The sequence below is a fragment of the Gymnoscopelus braueri genome, assembly GCF_963280865.1.
Source record: "Gymnoscopelus braueri genome assembly, chromosome: 19".
Taxonomy (NCBI): domain Eukaryota; kingdom Metazoa; phylum Chordata; class Actinopteri; order Myctophiformes; family Myctophidae; genus Gymnoscopelus; species Gymnoscopelus braueri.
Genome location: NC_137621.1, coordinates 3,488,205 through 3,504,898, shown reverse-complemented (window position 1 = coordinate 3,504,898; position 16,694 = coordinate 3,488,205). Strand labels below are relative to the sequence as shown.

At 45.9% G+C, this 16,694-nt stretch overlaps 3 protein-coding genes across 3 annotated transcripts in view; all 3 read left to right on the top strand.

Annotated features, from left to right (window-relative positions):
* LOC308075364 (C-type lectin domain family 4 member C-like) overlaps positions 1–16,694 on the top strand; it is a 598,318-nt gene that overhangs the window by 538,446 nt on the left and 43,178 nt on the right. The gene's annotated exons all lie outside the window — the stretch shown is intronic.
* Positions 8,153–9,397, top strand: LOC308074607 (BRO1 domain-containing protein BROX-like; the record flags this gene model as incomplete). Its single annotated transcript, XM_080414113.1, has 1 exon — positions 8,153–9,397. One exon carries the CDS (start codon positions 8,153–8,155, stop codon positions 9,395–9,397), a length of 1,245 nt encoding a protein of 414 aa, XP_080270239.1.
* Positions 12,790–14,073, top strand: LOC308074059 (choline/ethanolaminephosphotransferase 1-like; the record flags this gene model as incomplete). Its single annotated transcript, XM_080413397.1, has 1 exon — positions 12,790–14,073. One exon carries the CDS (start codon positions 12,790–12,792, stop codon positions 14,071–14,073), a length of 1,284 nt encoding a protein of 427 aa, XP_080269523.1.

Below are 16,694 nucleotides of genomic sequence, written 5' to 3'. Positions count from 1 at the left end.
TTTGAAAAAATTTGGAAGATTTGTGCAAATCTTTGAATTCATAATTATAATTTTAACTCAAATCTTTGCTTCTGGGGCTCCCTGGAACAAAATATTTTGAGATGGTGGGGGGGGGGGGGGGTCCGCGGAGAAATACATATAATTTTGGGGGGTCCTTGACATGAAAAAAGTTTGAGAACCAATGATATTATAGCATAAGTAAAAAAAGAAAAAAATATATATATTCAAAGATTTGCACAAAATTATGTTCAAATTTGTTCAACAACAAAACTAAAGCAGATCTACAAGCTCGGCGCTATGAGCTTGTAGATCTGCTATTCAATAATTTTTAATCGTGGAAGATTTGTGCTAATCTTTGAATATATATATATATATATCTTGTATTGAACATTTTTGGCTCAAATCTTTGCTTCTAGGGGTCCCTTTTACAAAATATTTTGAGATGGGGGTCCGCGGCCAAATACATATCATTTTGGGGGTCCTTGATATGAAAAGCTTTTAGAACCATTGTTATTTTGTTCCAGGGATCCCCAGAATTAAAGACTTGAGTCAAACAAGCTTGTACAGCTTGTATGGTATATTTTTGAATAGTCAAAGTATAAAATAATGGCTAAAGTTGTTAAAATCTAAAATGACACAGATGCTTTCCTGGTCTTGATGGGTTAACAGTTAAGGATATTGCTCAGTGATGTCCGGATCTTCGTATGCGTTTTATTTAATCCGTTAATCGTTACACTCACACCTGCTTGCCCCACTGACTCCCACTCTGTGTATTATTCTATTAAGTTACACAGATTCGTGTCACAGATGTCTTGTTGAGGAGCTTTCAGGGGAACCATCGTTCTGTTGAGAACAACTGTGTTGGGGTGTGCGAGGCTCGGTAGGGTCTCTCCGGAGTGCCAGAGCAGAGCGACGCGAAGAGCAGAGAAGAACTCGTCGGCTCTCGTCTTACGCTCTCTCTCTCTCTCTCAGTCGTCCTCTCTCTCTCTCTCTCTCTCTCTCTCTCTCTCTCTCTCTCTCTCTCTCTCTCTCTCTCTCTCTCTCTCTCTCTCTCCTCTCCTCTCCTCTCTCTCTCCTCTCTCTCTCTCTCTCTCTCTCTCCTCTCTCTCTCTCTCTCTCTCTCTCTCTCTCTCTCTCTCTCTCTCTCTCTCGTCTGAAAAAAACGCAGATTGCAGTGTTGTTGCGGATCCGTCAATCTTGTACGTCTTGGGTGTGAAAACGGCACTTCTGCATTCCTGGAGCGCAGAAGTGGCCAGGGCGCCGTGCACCGTGACATTTAACGCTTGGTCACGTTTGTCCCTATAGAGGCCCCGGGTGTTCCTTACACCTAACCACTAGAGCAGGGGTCTTCAACAGGGGGTCCTCAGAGTTACTACAGGGGGTCCGCCAAATCTTTGTGTGATATGATTTAGTTTTTTTTGCATTAACCACTTGAACCTAGAATTCCTTTTTCTGAGTGGAACGTTAGCCGAAAATAGCAGATCTACAAGCTCTCAACGCCTCGCAGCGTGAGGCGTTGAGAGCTTGTAGATCTGCTATTTTTGGCAAAGAGGCTATAGGTGTGGAGGGAAAAAAGAGCAGACTAATCTGAAACAAAATTTCATACAATATAGAGTAGGGGGTCCCTGCTTCATCTAGGGGGTCTAGGGGGTCCTTGGCCTGAAAAGTTGAAGATCCCTGCGCTAGAGAGATCAGAGTCATCCTGCAAACCGTCCTTTAGATTATGAAATATCTTCAGTGCAAAGAAAGACATCATCTTCTGCAGGCAATGCTGGCTCCCAAATGGAATTTAAAATATCATAAGACAAGGCAACACTTATCCTTAAGTGTTGTGTGTTGCTCAATGTGTATATGTGTGGGTCTGTGCTTTGTGCTCATACTGGAGCCAAACAGCCTCAGCTTCTCAAAGTGAATTTAAAACAAGTTATGAAGCTTTTTAACTCCCTGAAGGGAAACCAGACAGTTTAGTCTCTGTCGCTTTGGAAACCTCATGTTGAAAACTATACTTTTCAGGATTCAAATTAAAAAAACAACAACAAATATACTGATAGGGGTGGGGACGATATATCGATATATCGATATAATCGCGATACTTTCTCCCGCGATAAATAATCGATATGCTGCCGAAAAATATCGATATAAAAAAAAAAAAAAAAACCGTTGTTTTTCCTACTCTGTATTTGTGTAATGATGATTTTGAACTGTTTGGTGCTATTTTATGTGTTTATGAATTGAATACAAGGACTATCGTGATATATCGTTGGTGAATTTCATGCAATATATCGTGATATCGCAATATATCGATATTTTCAGATATCGTGATATATTGTTGGTGAAATTTCTTGCAATATATATCGAATATCGTGATATCGCAATATATCGAACATCGTCGAATATCGTGATATATATTGTTATCGTGGGCCTAATATCGTGATATATATCGTATCGTGAGGTACCCATATCGTCCCACCCCCTAACTGATATATGCTTGATACTGTTGTGTGACACTCTGTATGATCGCGTACGGCATTCATTTAATTATTTAAGTTAAAATATGGAGATATGAGGTTTCTGCCCGACAGCAACAATAGGCTGTATTTACTATGATTGAGATCGTGTTTCAGACCAACGTGGGAAACAGTGGTGGATCAACTAAGTAAATACATTTTACTGTATTTGAGTATTTCTTTCTCATCTCAGAGGCAAATATTGTGCATTTTACTCCACTACATTGATTTGACAGCTTTCGTTACTAGTTACTTCTCGTATTTAGATTATTACAAAAACATATATTTAACATAGAAAGTAGCCGATCTACGAGCTCACAAGCTTGTAGATCGGCTATTTGACAGATTTTAAAAACAACATTTCTACTTGTGCTGAATGCTGCATAATTATTACTTTTTACACTTTAACCCATTCAATCCGGAAACACATCTCCGTCATTTTCGATTATTCGGCTATTTTTAGAAAAATCTTGAAAATCATTGCAAATCTTAAAAAAAAAAAAAAAAAAACATTAAAAAATATATATATATGTTTTAAAGCGAACATTATAACTCTGATCTGATCATTTGAGATGGGGGTCCATGGTCAAAATACATATCATTTTGGGGGTCTGTGACATAACAGCATACTGTTAGGCTTTAGAAAACTCTTAGATATGTATGTATTTTGATGCCAACACTTTCTTACTTTTACTCAAGTAGAACTATCAACACGGGACTCTTACTTGTAACAGACTATTTCTACATTGCAGTATTGCTACTTTAAAAAGGCAGACGGACCAGTCGACTGCTTTAGAAAAAAAACAATCCTGGGAGAAACAGTGCACGTCTCCAGGCTAAAGAAGTGAACAGTTTACCAGACGGGGCGAGCATCGCATTCCCCAGTAGGCGAGCGGCCAAAGATAAGACAGCTTCATCTTCCGGAGCCATGCTCCCAAACTCAATTCACTATATTAGAAGACAAGGCCTCGATGCTTATCCTGGAGTGGTGGTTTGTGTGTGCGTGTGTGGTTGTGTGGTTGTGTTGTTGTGGGTCTGTGCTTTGTGCTGTATTCAAATAGCCTCGCCGCCTGGAGCTGAATTGAGAAGTAGAAGTTCAGGCGAGGTGAGATGAAGCTTTGAAAATCTCCGGAGGGAACATTTTATTCTGTGTTCAGCAGCCAGGAATGAATGCTAACGCTAACGCTAAAGTCCACAACTGGTGTTCCCTGTCTGTTTTGCTCAATGTTTCTGTCCTTTAACCACTTAAATAGCGCGAAGATAGACGATTTACTAGATCACAATGTGAGCTTTTAGATCGGCAATTTTTTTTTGTTACCAAATGTCCGCTGAATGTTCGCTGAATGTTCATTTGTTCATCCATTTTCGCCAACATTTTCACCCATTATGCCCATGCTGTGGTTTATGTAATCTGGTATGATATCTGTGATACACTGGCTAAAATTACAGAGGCTCTCTTCCCCTGAAGTGATGCATTGTGAGCTTTGTGAGCTTGTAGATCTGCAATTTTCAAAAGATATTTACACACTTGAAATGGGACATTCTGCACAATGAGTACTTTTACTTTTGGTACTTTAAGTGCATTTTGATGCCAATACTTTTATGCTTTAACTCAAGTACATTTTGAATTCCGGACTTTTACTTTTACGTGTTTCACGTGTTTTACCGCTATGGTGCAACGTGCCATTAACTTTTTTTTTTCTTTTTTTTTTTAGAACCCAAGATATCATTATCTGAAGATGTGCAGCTCCACCCACTCCTTGTTTAACTTATAACTGAAAAAGGCTGTATCTCGCTTCCTAAGCACTTAAAAAATAAAAAATAAAAATCGTAATGGCCAGATATAGCCAGAAATAATTTGGGCGAGTTAAGTAAAACATTTGAGTACTTTTTCCACCACTGTATAATTTGCTCCGACTTGATAATACAAAAAAAAATCTATTCAAGGCTCAAGATCTGAAAATCTAGTTGTCTCACAGTCCCTGTCTGTCTGTCTGTCTGTCTGTCTGTCTGTCTCTCACACCCACCTACTCTGTTCTCTATACCCTGCTCCTCCCATCTTATTCTCTCTCTCTCTCTCTCTCTCGTTTCCTTGAGCTCCCGTCTCCACCCAGCCATCTGTTCACTGTCTCACTTCACCCCCTCCGTCTCTCCCCTCCGTTTGTCTCTCCATCACTTCTCTTCTGCAGTGACCTCATCTACTCTCTCTCTCTCTGAGCCTTATGTCACTCCATCATCTTCTCAACTCTGCTCATCTGCTCCCAATCTCTATCCCTGTGTGTGTGTGTGTGTGTGTGTGTGTGTGTGTGTGTGTGTGTGTGTGTGTGTGTGTGTGTGTGTGTGTGTGTGTGTGTGTGTGTGTGTGTGTGTGTGTGTGTGTGTGTGTGCGCGCGTGCGTGCGCTTCTCTCTCTCTCTCTCTCTTCTCAATCTTGCTCTCTCTCTCATCCTATCCTCCCTGGCTGGTTTCTATCACTCACCTTTTCATCATTTAATCTGCAGTGACCCCCCCCCCCTCTCTCTCTCTCTGTATCTCCGGTGACCCCCCCCCCCCTCTCCTCTCCTCCGTTCTGCATGTGCTCAGACCTTTGCATCCCTGTTCTCCACCCCATTAGCTGCCATCCATCGCTCAGATCTCTCTCTCTCTCCGCCAGGCCGAAAGGCATGGCGAGAGAGTATGTTTTAGCCCCTGTCCGTGTGAGCAGCTAATCTCCGGCACCGTTGGCCTGGTCGCTGCGAAACTGAGCACACACACTCCCTGGATGCCAATTCATAACCTCTGCCCCAAATATTTCACATGGGCCTGTTATAGCGCCACCAGGAGGCCGATTTGTGCGAAACTCTTCTTTTTTATATTACTCCTACAGATTGTATCCAAACGTCATGCAAAGTACACAGCATCTCTATAGTCATGTGATCAACCCGGATCTGTCCGATTTCCCAGATTCCATCCTCATTGGCTAAGGTTGGCTTCCAACGTTTGCAGGATTGGTCCGTTTTGAACAAAATGCCCAAGAAATTTCACACGCACATTCCCACTAGGCAGAGGAAGAAATGCCACCCTTTTCACATTGGCCCGTTATAGCGCCACCAGCAGGTCTAATTTAGCAAAACACATTTTTGGAACAAAATGCCTCAAATCATGAATGCAGTGTCCGATTGCCGTGAAAGGTCTAAGAAGAAATGGCACCCTTTTCACATTGGCCTATTATAGCGCCATCAGGAGGCCACAATAACCTACCTGACCTGGCGGAGACCTGTGCTCCGAGGAACACTTTTTCTAGTTCCTCCTCTTTCCCCTTCATCTCTCCATCCCCAGCATTTGGCCCCCTCTCCCTCTCTCCCTCCCTCTATCTCACCATCTACTTATCTTCCTTCACTATTACTATTCTGCAGCCTTTGTGCCTTGTCTCTGATTCAATCTCCTCCTTCCTCTATCCTACCCCCCCCCCCCCCCATCACACAGGAAAATAAAGGGTGCCGACTGCAACCTGAAACGTTTACATTTCAAGATCCCTCCAGTCCACCCATGTGTACACTCTCAGAGATGCAGACATGCAAGGGTCCATTTGGGAACCCCCTCAATGGCCCCTGCATGGACCTACCTCTGAGAACCACTGCTTCAGAGCGATGCCATGGGGAGAACTAATTTTTTTTGTTCTAAAAAGAAGGTTATTTTAAGAACCATTTATTGTAATTGTTCTATAAAGAACCCTTGGGTGAGGTGAAAGACCACATGCAGGTAGCAGGATTCACCGAGGACCCCGATGGGAGTTAGCCAAAAGAAGAAGAAGCAGTTATATAATGAACCCTTAACCACTTAAACCCTTGTCGACTGGTGTCTCTTAGGGCTCTGTACCTTTTGACCCTCAACACCAAATCTCCTCGTCGCAAATAACTTATCCACAAGCTTGTAGATCTGCTATTTTTCGGCAAACCGTTTGCCTACTAACTCATGCCTAAAATTGGGACGCCAGGGTTTAAGTGGTCAGAGGGGTCTCAAAGAACCATCAGTGGTTCATGGAACCATAGCCTTTTAAACAACCATTTAAGAACCATTACTTCCATGTGTGTAGAACAGCCTTTGTACCGTGTCCCTGATTCAATCTCCCCTTCCCTGCTCTTCCTGTCTCTAACACACACACACACACACACACACACACACACACACACACACACACACACACACACACACACACACACACACACACACACACACACACACACACACACACACACACACACACACACACACACACACACACACACACTCTCCCCACACGGCCCTCCCTTGTTCAATCTCTTCACCCATCTGCACTGATTACCTCCTCGAGTCCTCACCTTCCCCTCCCTCTGTCCCTCATCGTCCCCCCCCCCACTCCCCCTCTCTCTCTATCAAGGCTGGTTTTGTTGTCGTTTAGCCTTTGTTTTAGTTGCTGTCGGGTAGAAACCTCTTATCTCAATATTTTCTCAACTTTTAGTGTTCATAAATTAACGCCCTACTTAACACTCATACACAAAAGCATCAGAACTTTCAGATCTGCAACTCGAAACGCGGTGCTTGAGACGATTCTAAGATCAGTGGTGGAAAAAGTACTCACATGTTTCACTTAAGTAAAAGTATCAATACTGCAATGTAGAAATTCTTTGTTACAAAAAGTCAGGAATAACAAATTTACTTGAGTAAAAGAACAAAAGTATTGGCATCAAAATGTACTTAAAGTACCAAAAGTAGAAAGTACTCATTATGCAGAATGTCCCATTTCACAAGTTTTCAAGTGTATACAACAAATCTTTTGAAAAATAGCCAATCTACAAGCTCAAAATGCGTTTAATCTATTGAAGATGTTTTGTTTTGTGTTGCAGTTCTAGCAACAGGCTTTGTAGTTCTCCTACAACACTTGTGTCTCAACATCTGGTTCACGGGGACCACCTGCGGTCCAAACGGACCCTTGTGGGTCTGTAACTGGGAGAGTGCACTAATGGAACCAAATGGTTCCGTTTACAGTGTCAATTGGGGTCCCAGACATAATGTGATGGTACTGTATCAAATGGGGGTCCATGGTCTAATGCATATCAAACTAGGGGTCCTTGAAATGAAAAACAAAAAAAACATACAACCTCAATCTACACTGTAAAATCCTCAGTGTTTATTTAACTCTGAGAAAGGACAAGCTGAACCAAAAGGACCTGCACGGGTCACGGATATACACTCTGAGGTCCAGACCCATGATCGTCCATTTGGACCCCCTGGCGGTCCTCAGACCAGACGTCGAGAACCAGTGTCGCACAACATCATGGATGAGGTCACGATCAAGTCAGTCATGCCCTAATATGGAGTTCTGTGTCAGCTGTGACCATACATGGAGTCATGATGTCACACTGATGTCAGCAGTGTTATAACCATAACAACCTGGACTCACTCGGACGCATCGAGTAACCATGTCTAGCCCAGATGACGGGTTTTAACATCGCCAAGGTGGGATCATCTTTCTATACTGCTTTCACAGTGTAAAAACACCTAGCCACCCAGTGAATTATCCTCTGCCAGACTTTCCAAAGGGCTGTTTAAACGACCCCCACAGCATTGTTGTTGTTGTAAGACCCTTTTAACTGTGTCTTCATCCAAAAAAGCCACGGGAAAAGGATGGCACACTGGTTTCACAGAAACCCGCTGAAGGCCACAGCGCAGGTTTCCTTCAACCTCTACGGAGTGGCCTCGAGCCACGCTGCCAGCAGGATCTGCAACGACCTGAGGACGTCCAGAGTGCATCTCCTGGAGATGCTCACCGACGTCACCTGCACCCCGGCGCTCATGAAGAGCGCCGCGGACGCCTACTTCTCCCTCTTGCAGGGCTTCGTCGACTCTCTGGACGGAACCACGCGGGAGAACAAGATGAGGTTCGTTCAGAAGTTCACGTGGACGGACACGTTGCAAGGGAACGCCGCCGGCGCTCAGCGGGACGCCGTGTTTGAGCAAGCATCCATGGCCTTCAACGTGGCGCTGTGGTACACCAAGTCTGCATCGCGGCTAGCCGGGAAGGAGAACGTCACGGAGGCGGAAGCTAAAGACGTCCACCGCAGCCTGAGGGTGGCTGCCGGTATCTTCAAACACCTCGGGGAGGTCCAGGTCCCCCGTCTGATCACCCCGGCCGAGAAGGGCCGAGACCTGGAGCCGCGGGTCCTCAACACCTACGCGATCCAGTGCCAAGCGGAGGCGCAGGAGGTGACGATCGCCAGAGCCATCGAGCTGAAGCACGAGGCCAAGCTGGTCGCCGCGCTGTCATTGGAGACGGCCAACCTCTACCAGAAAGCCGACCGTACGCTGAGCTCCTTGGAGCCCGAGTGCAGCGGCAAGTGGAGGAGGTACCTTCAACTGAAGCAGCACTTCTACGTGGCCTACGCCTTCTGCTACCACGCACAGACTCTGCTGGCCGGCGACAAGTGCGGGGAATCGATCAGATCTCTCCAAAAGGCGGCGCAGTCGTACTCCCGCGCAGAGGCCCTGTGCAAGGACTACCGGAGGACCAGAGGCCCGGGGAGCACGGCCAGACCCTCGGAGCAGCTCTTCTTCCTCAAGCTGGGACGGCTCATCGAGAACACCTTGGCGAAAAGCCAGCGCGAGAACGACTTCATCTACTTCCACAAGGTCCCGGCGGAGGAGCCACGGCTGGAGTTGAAGGCCAGCTACGGCCTGGCCGAGCCCGTCGCCTTCGAGCTGCCGGGTCTCAGCGAGCTGTGCACGCCCGAGGTCTACGCCGCCTTCGACCTTAGCAAGAGGGCCAAACCCGACAAGGGCGGCGAAAACGCACCCAAACAAGAGGAAGAGGTGAAGCCTGTGAAAGAGCCAGACTTGAAGCCTCAGAAAGATACAGGCTGCGTCATCTCCTAAGTCAAGTGGTTCACCAAGGGTGCTTCCTCAGGTCCTTATTCTGATCTGTCCTATCTCCTACATCCTAACTCCTACAGGAAGTTGAAGTCGGTCAGCCATTTTGCTACTTGTGTCAAGTCTCTTATGCCTGCTCGAAGGACATAGGACATAGGGTTAGGAAGCATCACTGAGGAGGTAGGACGCAGGAAACCCAAGTGCTTGTTACCAGGAAGACTTTCCAAGCTGAACAGCATGACGTGTGATGATCCTGCCCCTACAAGTCCTGCACCCCAAGTTTTCTAATTCCAAGGACCCGTTTGTACTCTCAGAGTTACAGACCCGTAAGGGCACTTCTGGACCTCTAGTGGTCCCCTTACGCAGACGACCTGGCCATCCTGGGAAGCAGTAGAAGAGGGCCTCTCTGATGACATGAACATTCTGTCTTCCTACCTGAAGAACTGGCGCCTCAAGCTCAGTGTTGAGAAGACCGTATCAACAATGTTCCACCTCACCTACAATAAGGAAGCAACCCGTGAAATCAACATCATGGTTGAAGATGCCCGGCTACAGTCCCAGTTCTCCCCGACATATCTTGGGGTGAAGCTTGACAGAACACTGTAATTTAAACACCACCTGGACACTGTCAAGGGAAAGACCACCGCCCGTGCCGCATTGATACAGCGTCTAGCCGGTACTACGTGGGGAGCCACCACAAAGACACTGCGCATCTCCACCGAGGCTCTGGTGTTCCCCGCCGCTGAGTACTGTGCCTCAGTCTGGAGCCGTAGCCTTCATGTGAAGAAGCTGGATGCTGCCCTCAACACCGCCCTACGGACCGTCTCCGGATGTCTACGAGCCACTCCAACAAACCAACTGCCTGTCCTCGCTGGAATCGCTCCAGCAGAGGTCAGACGAGAAGCCGCCACGCTGGCCCTTGCTCGGAAGGCACAGATGAGTGAATCACACCTCCTCCACAAGGTCGTCACTGAGACACCACAGCGCGCACGCCTCAAGTCCCGACGCCCCTTTGCCACACAGGCCCAGGATCTGCTCCGCACAACACCAGCGGACACCTCCAAGGCTTCCTGGGTGAAGGCAGTGGAAGGCAGCAGAACAATCCAGGCTTCACAAATACATTGAGGACCCAACAGATGTTCCTGGCCAGCACCTCCCACGTAAGGAGTGGACAACCCTCAATCGCCTGAGGACAGGTGTGGGACGTTTCAATGCATCAATGCACAAGTGGGGTCTCACAGACAATGCCCACTGTGAATCTGTGGATCCACTACAGACTATGATGACCAGCTGCCCCGAATACCGGCCACCTAATGGTGATCGTGGCCTAATTGACCTAGACAATGACACACTGGACTGGCTTGCTGCAACAGAGCTGAAGGTCTAAGGACATACGACAGAAGAAGGAATCCATTTTCTTTCGATGAAAAGGGACCCTTTTTTTTTTTGCTTGTACTGTTAAAGAACCACTTTATACGTCGTATAATTGGTCCTCACTAATGCGCATGATAATATGGCACCATTTTCTCAGAGGGCTGTGGAAAGTTCAGAGACCCGCCTACCAGTGACATCATCGGTATGCAGGTTTGGTCATTTCAAACAAGTTTTTAATTGTATTTTTTTGACATGCGACAACAATGGCTACTATTATGGCATGCTTCCAGGAAGAGAAAGTCTGTAGTTTATATATTGTCTTTGATTCCTAATTGATGACATCACTGGTAGGCGGGTTTCTGAATTGTCCACAGCCCTCGTCTGAGGCAAGTGAGTGAGAATACAAAGTGAGCGTTAGTGATGACCAATTTTATGAAGATGGGTTAAAATGGGTGAAGACGTCCTTTATGTCATGATATTTGTGTCATATTTCCGTGCTCTTAAGATGCAGTGCATTTAGTTATACGTGGGACTGCATCTCCTGTCAGACATCCATGTACTTTTTGAATGTTTGATGTTTTGAATGCACTGCATGGTTTTACCTCAGATTCAGAACATTTAAAAAACAGAATAATAATAAGTCATTGTTAAACTGTCAAAAAAACACCTAACAACCTTGATTCAGTATTTAGATATTTGATTTCATCAGACATGCCCCTTCCTGTATAAAACCTGTTGTAACTTCAAACTCCATTTTAAAACAAAGACTCATTTAAAACACACGTCCTGTTCTGGTGACTGGTATTGTCCTCCTGGGGGTTGTGTTTTTTCAATTACCTTTTTTATCATGGGGGGCCAGGGGGCGGTGAAATAAAATGAAATTAAATGAAATTAAATAAATATTCCTTTAACACCTATAGGAGACAAAATAAGTAAATGAGGTTGTGGGCCTTGAATCGTTACCTATAAGCTCTGAAGGAGGATTGGTGTCATATTTTTGTATTATTATTACAAACTCCTGGCTAACTGCACCTCCCAGATCCTCATCCAGATCCTCATCCAGATCCTCATCCAGATCCTCATCCAGATCCTCATCCAGATCCTCATCCAGATCCTCCTCATCCAGATCCTCCTCATCCAGATCCTCCTCATCCAGATCCTCCTCATCCAGATCCTCATCCAGATCCTCATCCAGATCTCATCCATACCAAAGGTTCCACACCGTAACACAGACCTTTTAACCATATGGTATATCGTCTCTGTCGGGGCAGAAACCTCTTATTATCCATATTATAACCTCTTGTGTTTTTTCGTCAATTAATACCCTATACATGATCACACTTCAGTGTGTCACACAAAAGCAGATCCACAAGCTTGAAACGCGGCGCGAAGCGACGCGTTTTGAGCTTGTGGATCTGCTATTTTTGCTATTTTTAAATTTGAATCCTGAAAAGTAACTTTATTTGAACATATAAGGTTTCCGCCCGACAGAGATGATCTGGTTAAAGACCATACCTAAACCTATCCCTCTCTAACCTGGTGCTACTGAACAAAGTCCATTTTAACGTTATGCCTAAATCTATCCATCTGCGGTGATGGAGGTGGTGGGGGGGGGGTAGGGAGGGGTAGGTTTGTGAATCCCTAATCAGACCCCCTAATCCACCAAAACCACCGATCAAGTGCTAACCATATATGGTAGTTCCTCACTGATGTCATCAATATGACGTCATGACCTGCTCCAATCAAAAAGATGCTTCGGCCAAGCGTGTCAGTCAGTAGTGTTCATCAGCTTCCTGGTCCGTCTGAGAGATTAAGACCTTTATTGATCCGATTGGGGGAATAATAAAGCTTGTCCTTAACAGCATCCCATCATCATCATCACCGTCCTATACAACCACAACCGGAAAACACAAGCGGTCCGGATTTCCCATCCCACAGATATATAGGGGGATTACTAGGTGTCTCAAGCTGTGTCTGGACCTGCGCAGTCCGGTCCCGACCAATAAACACAAACTGGGTGCACGATGCCGTCTCATCCGCTCTCCCTCCACCAGCTCAAGCGGCTGGAGGAGCACACGTACAAGAGCGCCGGGCGCTCCCTCCTGGACCCCGTCATGACGCACTTCTGGGAGTGGCTGCTGCGCCACCTGCCCACCTGGATCGCCCCCAACCTCATCACCATCGTGGGCCTGGCCATCAACGTGCTCACCACCCTGGTGCTGGTCTACCACTGCCCCACGGCCACCGAGCAGGCGCCGCTCTGGGTGTACCTGACGTGCGCCGTGGGCATCTTCCTCTACCAGTCGCTGGACGCCATCGACGGCAAGCAGGCGCGGCGGACCGACAGCAGCACGCCGCTGGGCGAGCTCTTCGACCACGGCTGCGACTCGCTCTCCACGGTGTTCGTGGTGCTGGGCACGTGCGTCTCCACGCAGCTGGGCACCCACCCCGACTGGATGTTCTTCTGCTGCTTCGCCGCCATGTTCATGTTCTACTGCGCCCACTGGCAGACGTACGTGCTGGGCACGCTGCGCTGCGGCATCGTCGACGTGACCGAGGTGCAGATGTTCATCATCGCCATGCACCTGCTGGCCGCCTTCGGAGGCACGGAGTTCTGGCAGCGCGCCGTCCACCCCGCGCTCGACGTCCCGGCCAAGATGGCGCCGGCCCTGTTCACCGTGGCGGGGGCCGTCTTCTCCTGCTCCGGCTACTTCCGGGTCATCTTTGCGGGCGGCGTGGGGAAGAACAGGTCCACCATCGCCGGGAGCAGCGTGGTGGGACCGCTGTTCCACATCGGCACCGTCATCAGCCTGGCCTTCATGATCTACAAGAAGTCGACGGTGCAGCTGTTCGAGAAGCACCCCTGCCTCTACGTCCTGGCCTTCGGCTTCGTGTCGGCCAAGATCACCAACAAGCTGATGGTGGCCCACATCACCAAGAGCGAGATGCATCTCGCCGACTCTGCGTTCCTGGGCCCCGGGCTGCTGTTCCTCAACCAGTACTTCAACAGCTTCATCGACGAGTACCTGGTCCTGTGGGTGGCGCTCTTGCTGTCCGTCTTTGACCTGGTGCGCTACAGCGTCAGCGTCTGTGACCAGATCGCCACTCACCTCCACATCTCTGTCTTCAAACTCAAACCCGCGGCCGGCGGCAGCAGCACCACCAGCCCGGCGGCCTTCACTCCGTCGTCCAATAGCGCTGAATACGCCACAGGCTCCTCCTCCTCCCGGTTAGGTGACAGGAACCAACGTGGGGACCTGGCGACCAGAGCTTATCCACATTCTTCTCGCTGGACGAGACGCCAATGAAGTTAAACTCTGGGTTAAGTTACGGGCTAATGAAGTTAAACTCTGGGTTAAGTTATATGGCCTAATGAAGTTGAACTCTGGGCTAATGAAGTTGAACTCTGGGTTACGTTACGGGGCGGCGGGACACCATGGTGTTTTGTATTTGACAACGCCACAGGTTTTGTGCACACTGCCAGTCTATGGACACACTTTTTTTTAAATACTAAAACTTTCATTCCATAATGGAAGTCGATGGGACTCGGATCGGGCAGAACCTTTGTCCAGATTTGGAGTCATACGTTGTTCCTGAACTGCTTGCTATTGATAGATACAAATTTTTTTATTTTTGTATCGACCTTTATTTACTCATTCAGGGAAGACCATTGAGAGCTCTCCTTTTCAAGACAACATGATCACAACATATACAAAAAAAAAATACAATTTTAAATTAAGTGCAATATAAAACAAAAAACTTCATAATGCCTTCCTTATGTAAGTAGTTCCCTAAATGTTTCTATAGAGACCAATTGATCCAGTTGCAGAGAGTCCCGGAGTTTGTTCCATGTGTCTGACTGGACAGGCAGGCCATGCTCTTATTTTCTTTTTCCCCTTTCATTCTTTGCCCATTTTGAACATGATTTACAAGAATAGCATGAACATTGAAGACATACTAAATGCTATGCTGTACCAAAGACGTTATACCTTCATTTGACAATTAAGACACACATTTAACAGCCAAGGAAGACCAAATAAAGTCAGTGCCGCCAAGCTTCAATGGGAAATGTCAAAGCCTCTAGGCAGGTCAACAACCCTTGGTGTAGTCATGGACTCAGACCTGAACGTAAAACAGTCACAAAGTCATTATTATTATCACAAAACATACATTAACCTCTTCAGCCCAATATATATATAGCTTGGCCATTTGAAAATAGCAGATCTACAAGCTCACAATGAGTCGCATCGCGACACATTGTGAGCTTGTAGATCTGCTATTTTCAAAAGACTTGTATACATTATGAACTTGTGAAATGGGACATTCTGCACAATGAGTACTTTTACTTCTGGTACTTAAAGTATATTTTGATGCCAATACTCTTGTACTTTTACTCAAGTAAAATTTTGATTACCGGACTTTTACTTGTAACAGAGTATTTCTACACAGCAGTATTGAAATTTTTACTCAAGTAAAGAGTACTTTTTCCACCACTGGCGCTTGGCACAGTCATGCGCAGATCAGGTTCTGCCAGGGAACTCAGTGCAGTTGTTGGCGGCCAACCATTGGTCCGCCTCGGCTCAACGTTCACGCCCCCCTCATCCACTCATCCAATCACACTCATTTCATTCTCAGACCGCCCTATTTAAGCAGCTGGAAGTTTGCACTTCTAATCCTGCTTGCTTTTGCTGCTGCTAATGCTATTGCTGCTGCTGCTGCTGTCACTGCGGTCTTGCTAACTTGCTGCTCGCCCTCCCTCCACCACCCCACCAGCTACCACCTGTGGTTTTGGATCTGCTGTTTGTGTACTATGGGGGGGGATTGGGAGTCCCTATGGTTGGGAAATGCTCTTTATCAGAGTACCTAAAAGCAGATCCATTTCATCGCCAAACCATAATAAATACATTGCTCATTTTACATTCAATAAATATGTCTTATCCTTCATAGGTTGTCTTTATCCATTCATGAGTTGTCCTGACATAACTGTAACTGTCTTTAAAGGTTTCATGACATTCAGTTTTACAACACATTAAAAGTCTTTGTCATGGTCCTTCAAACGGGTATAAAAAGTTTTAACTGAAAATTGAAACATTCCACTCTAGTGAGCCATTGCAGGTGTTTTTCTCTCACATTTCTAAGGCCTTTTCAACTGCAATGAAAAAATAAATATTTGCATCTGTGTCTTTTTTTGATTTGAGCAAAAATGCATTGTTTTACATTTTGGCTATTCAAAAATAGCAGATCTACAAGCTCGTAGCGCGGCACTCGATCTGCTATTTTTTGAATAGCCAAAATGTGAGCTTGTAGATCTGCTATTTTTTTTAAATCGTGAAAATGTTTGCTAATCTTTGAATATATATATTATTTTAAAGCGAACACCACATCTCAAATCTTTGCTTCTGGTGGGGGTCCCTGGAACAACATATTTTGAGATGGGGGTCGACGGCCAAAAACATTGGCCGCCGACATCAGCCATGCAGAGTGTGAAATATAAACGTGTATACGTTGTGAATGGTGAGCCTGTGAGATGGTATTTATACATATCGTTGCTGTTGGGCATAAACCTCTTATCTCCATAATGTTTTACATATTTTTGTATTGATATTTGAACTGTTTGGTGCCACTATACACACGACTATGAATTGAATACCAAGGACCTCATTGGAAACAAGACCGCAAGGACTTTTTTGAACGGACCTTTTAGACAAAGTATTTTAAACGTAACTGTGCTGTTTTACATATTTGCCAATAAAAATATTCAATAAAAAACATTCAGTGTTTTTTCTTAAATTAACGCCCTATATACCACCAAAGTCCTGACGTCATTCGTTCATCCCCAGGTTTGCGGAAGTAATTTCTCTATGGAGAATAACATTGGGTCATCTTAGAATCGTCTCATATAAGAATTGTGGTCCAAAAATAAACACAC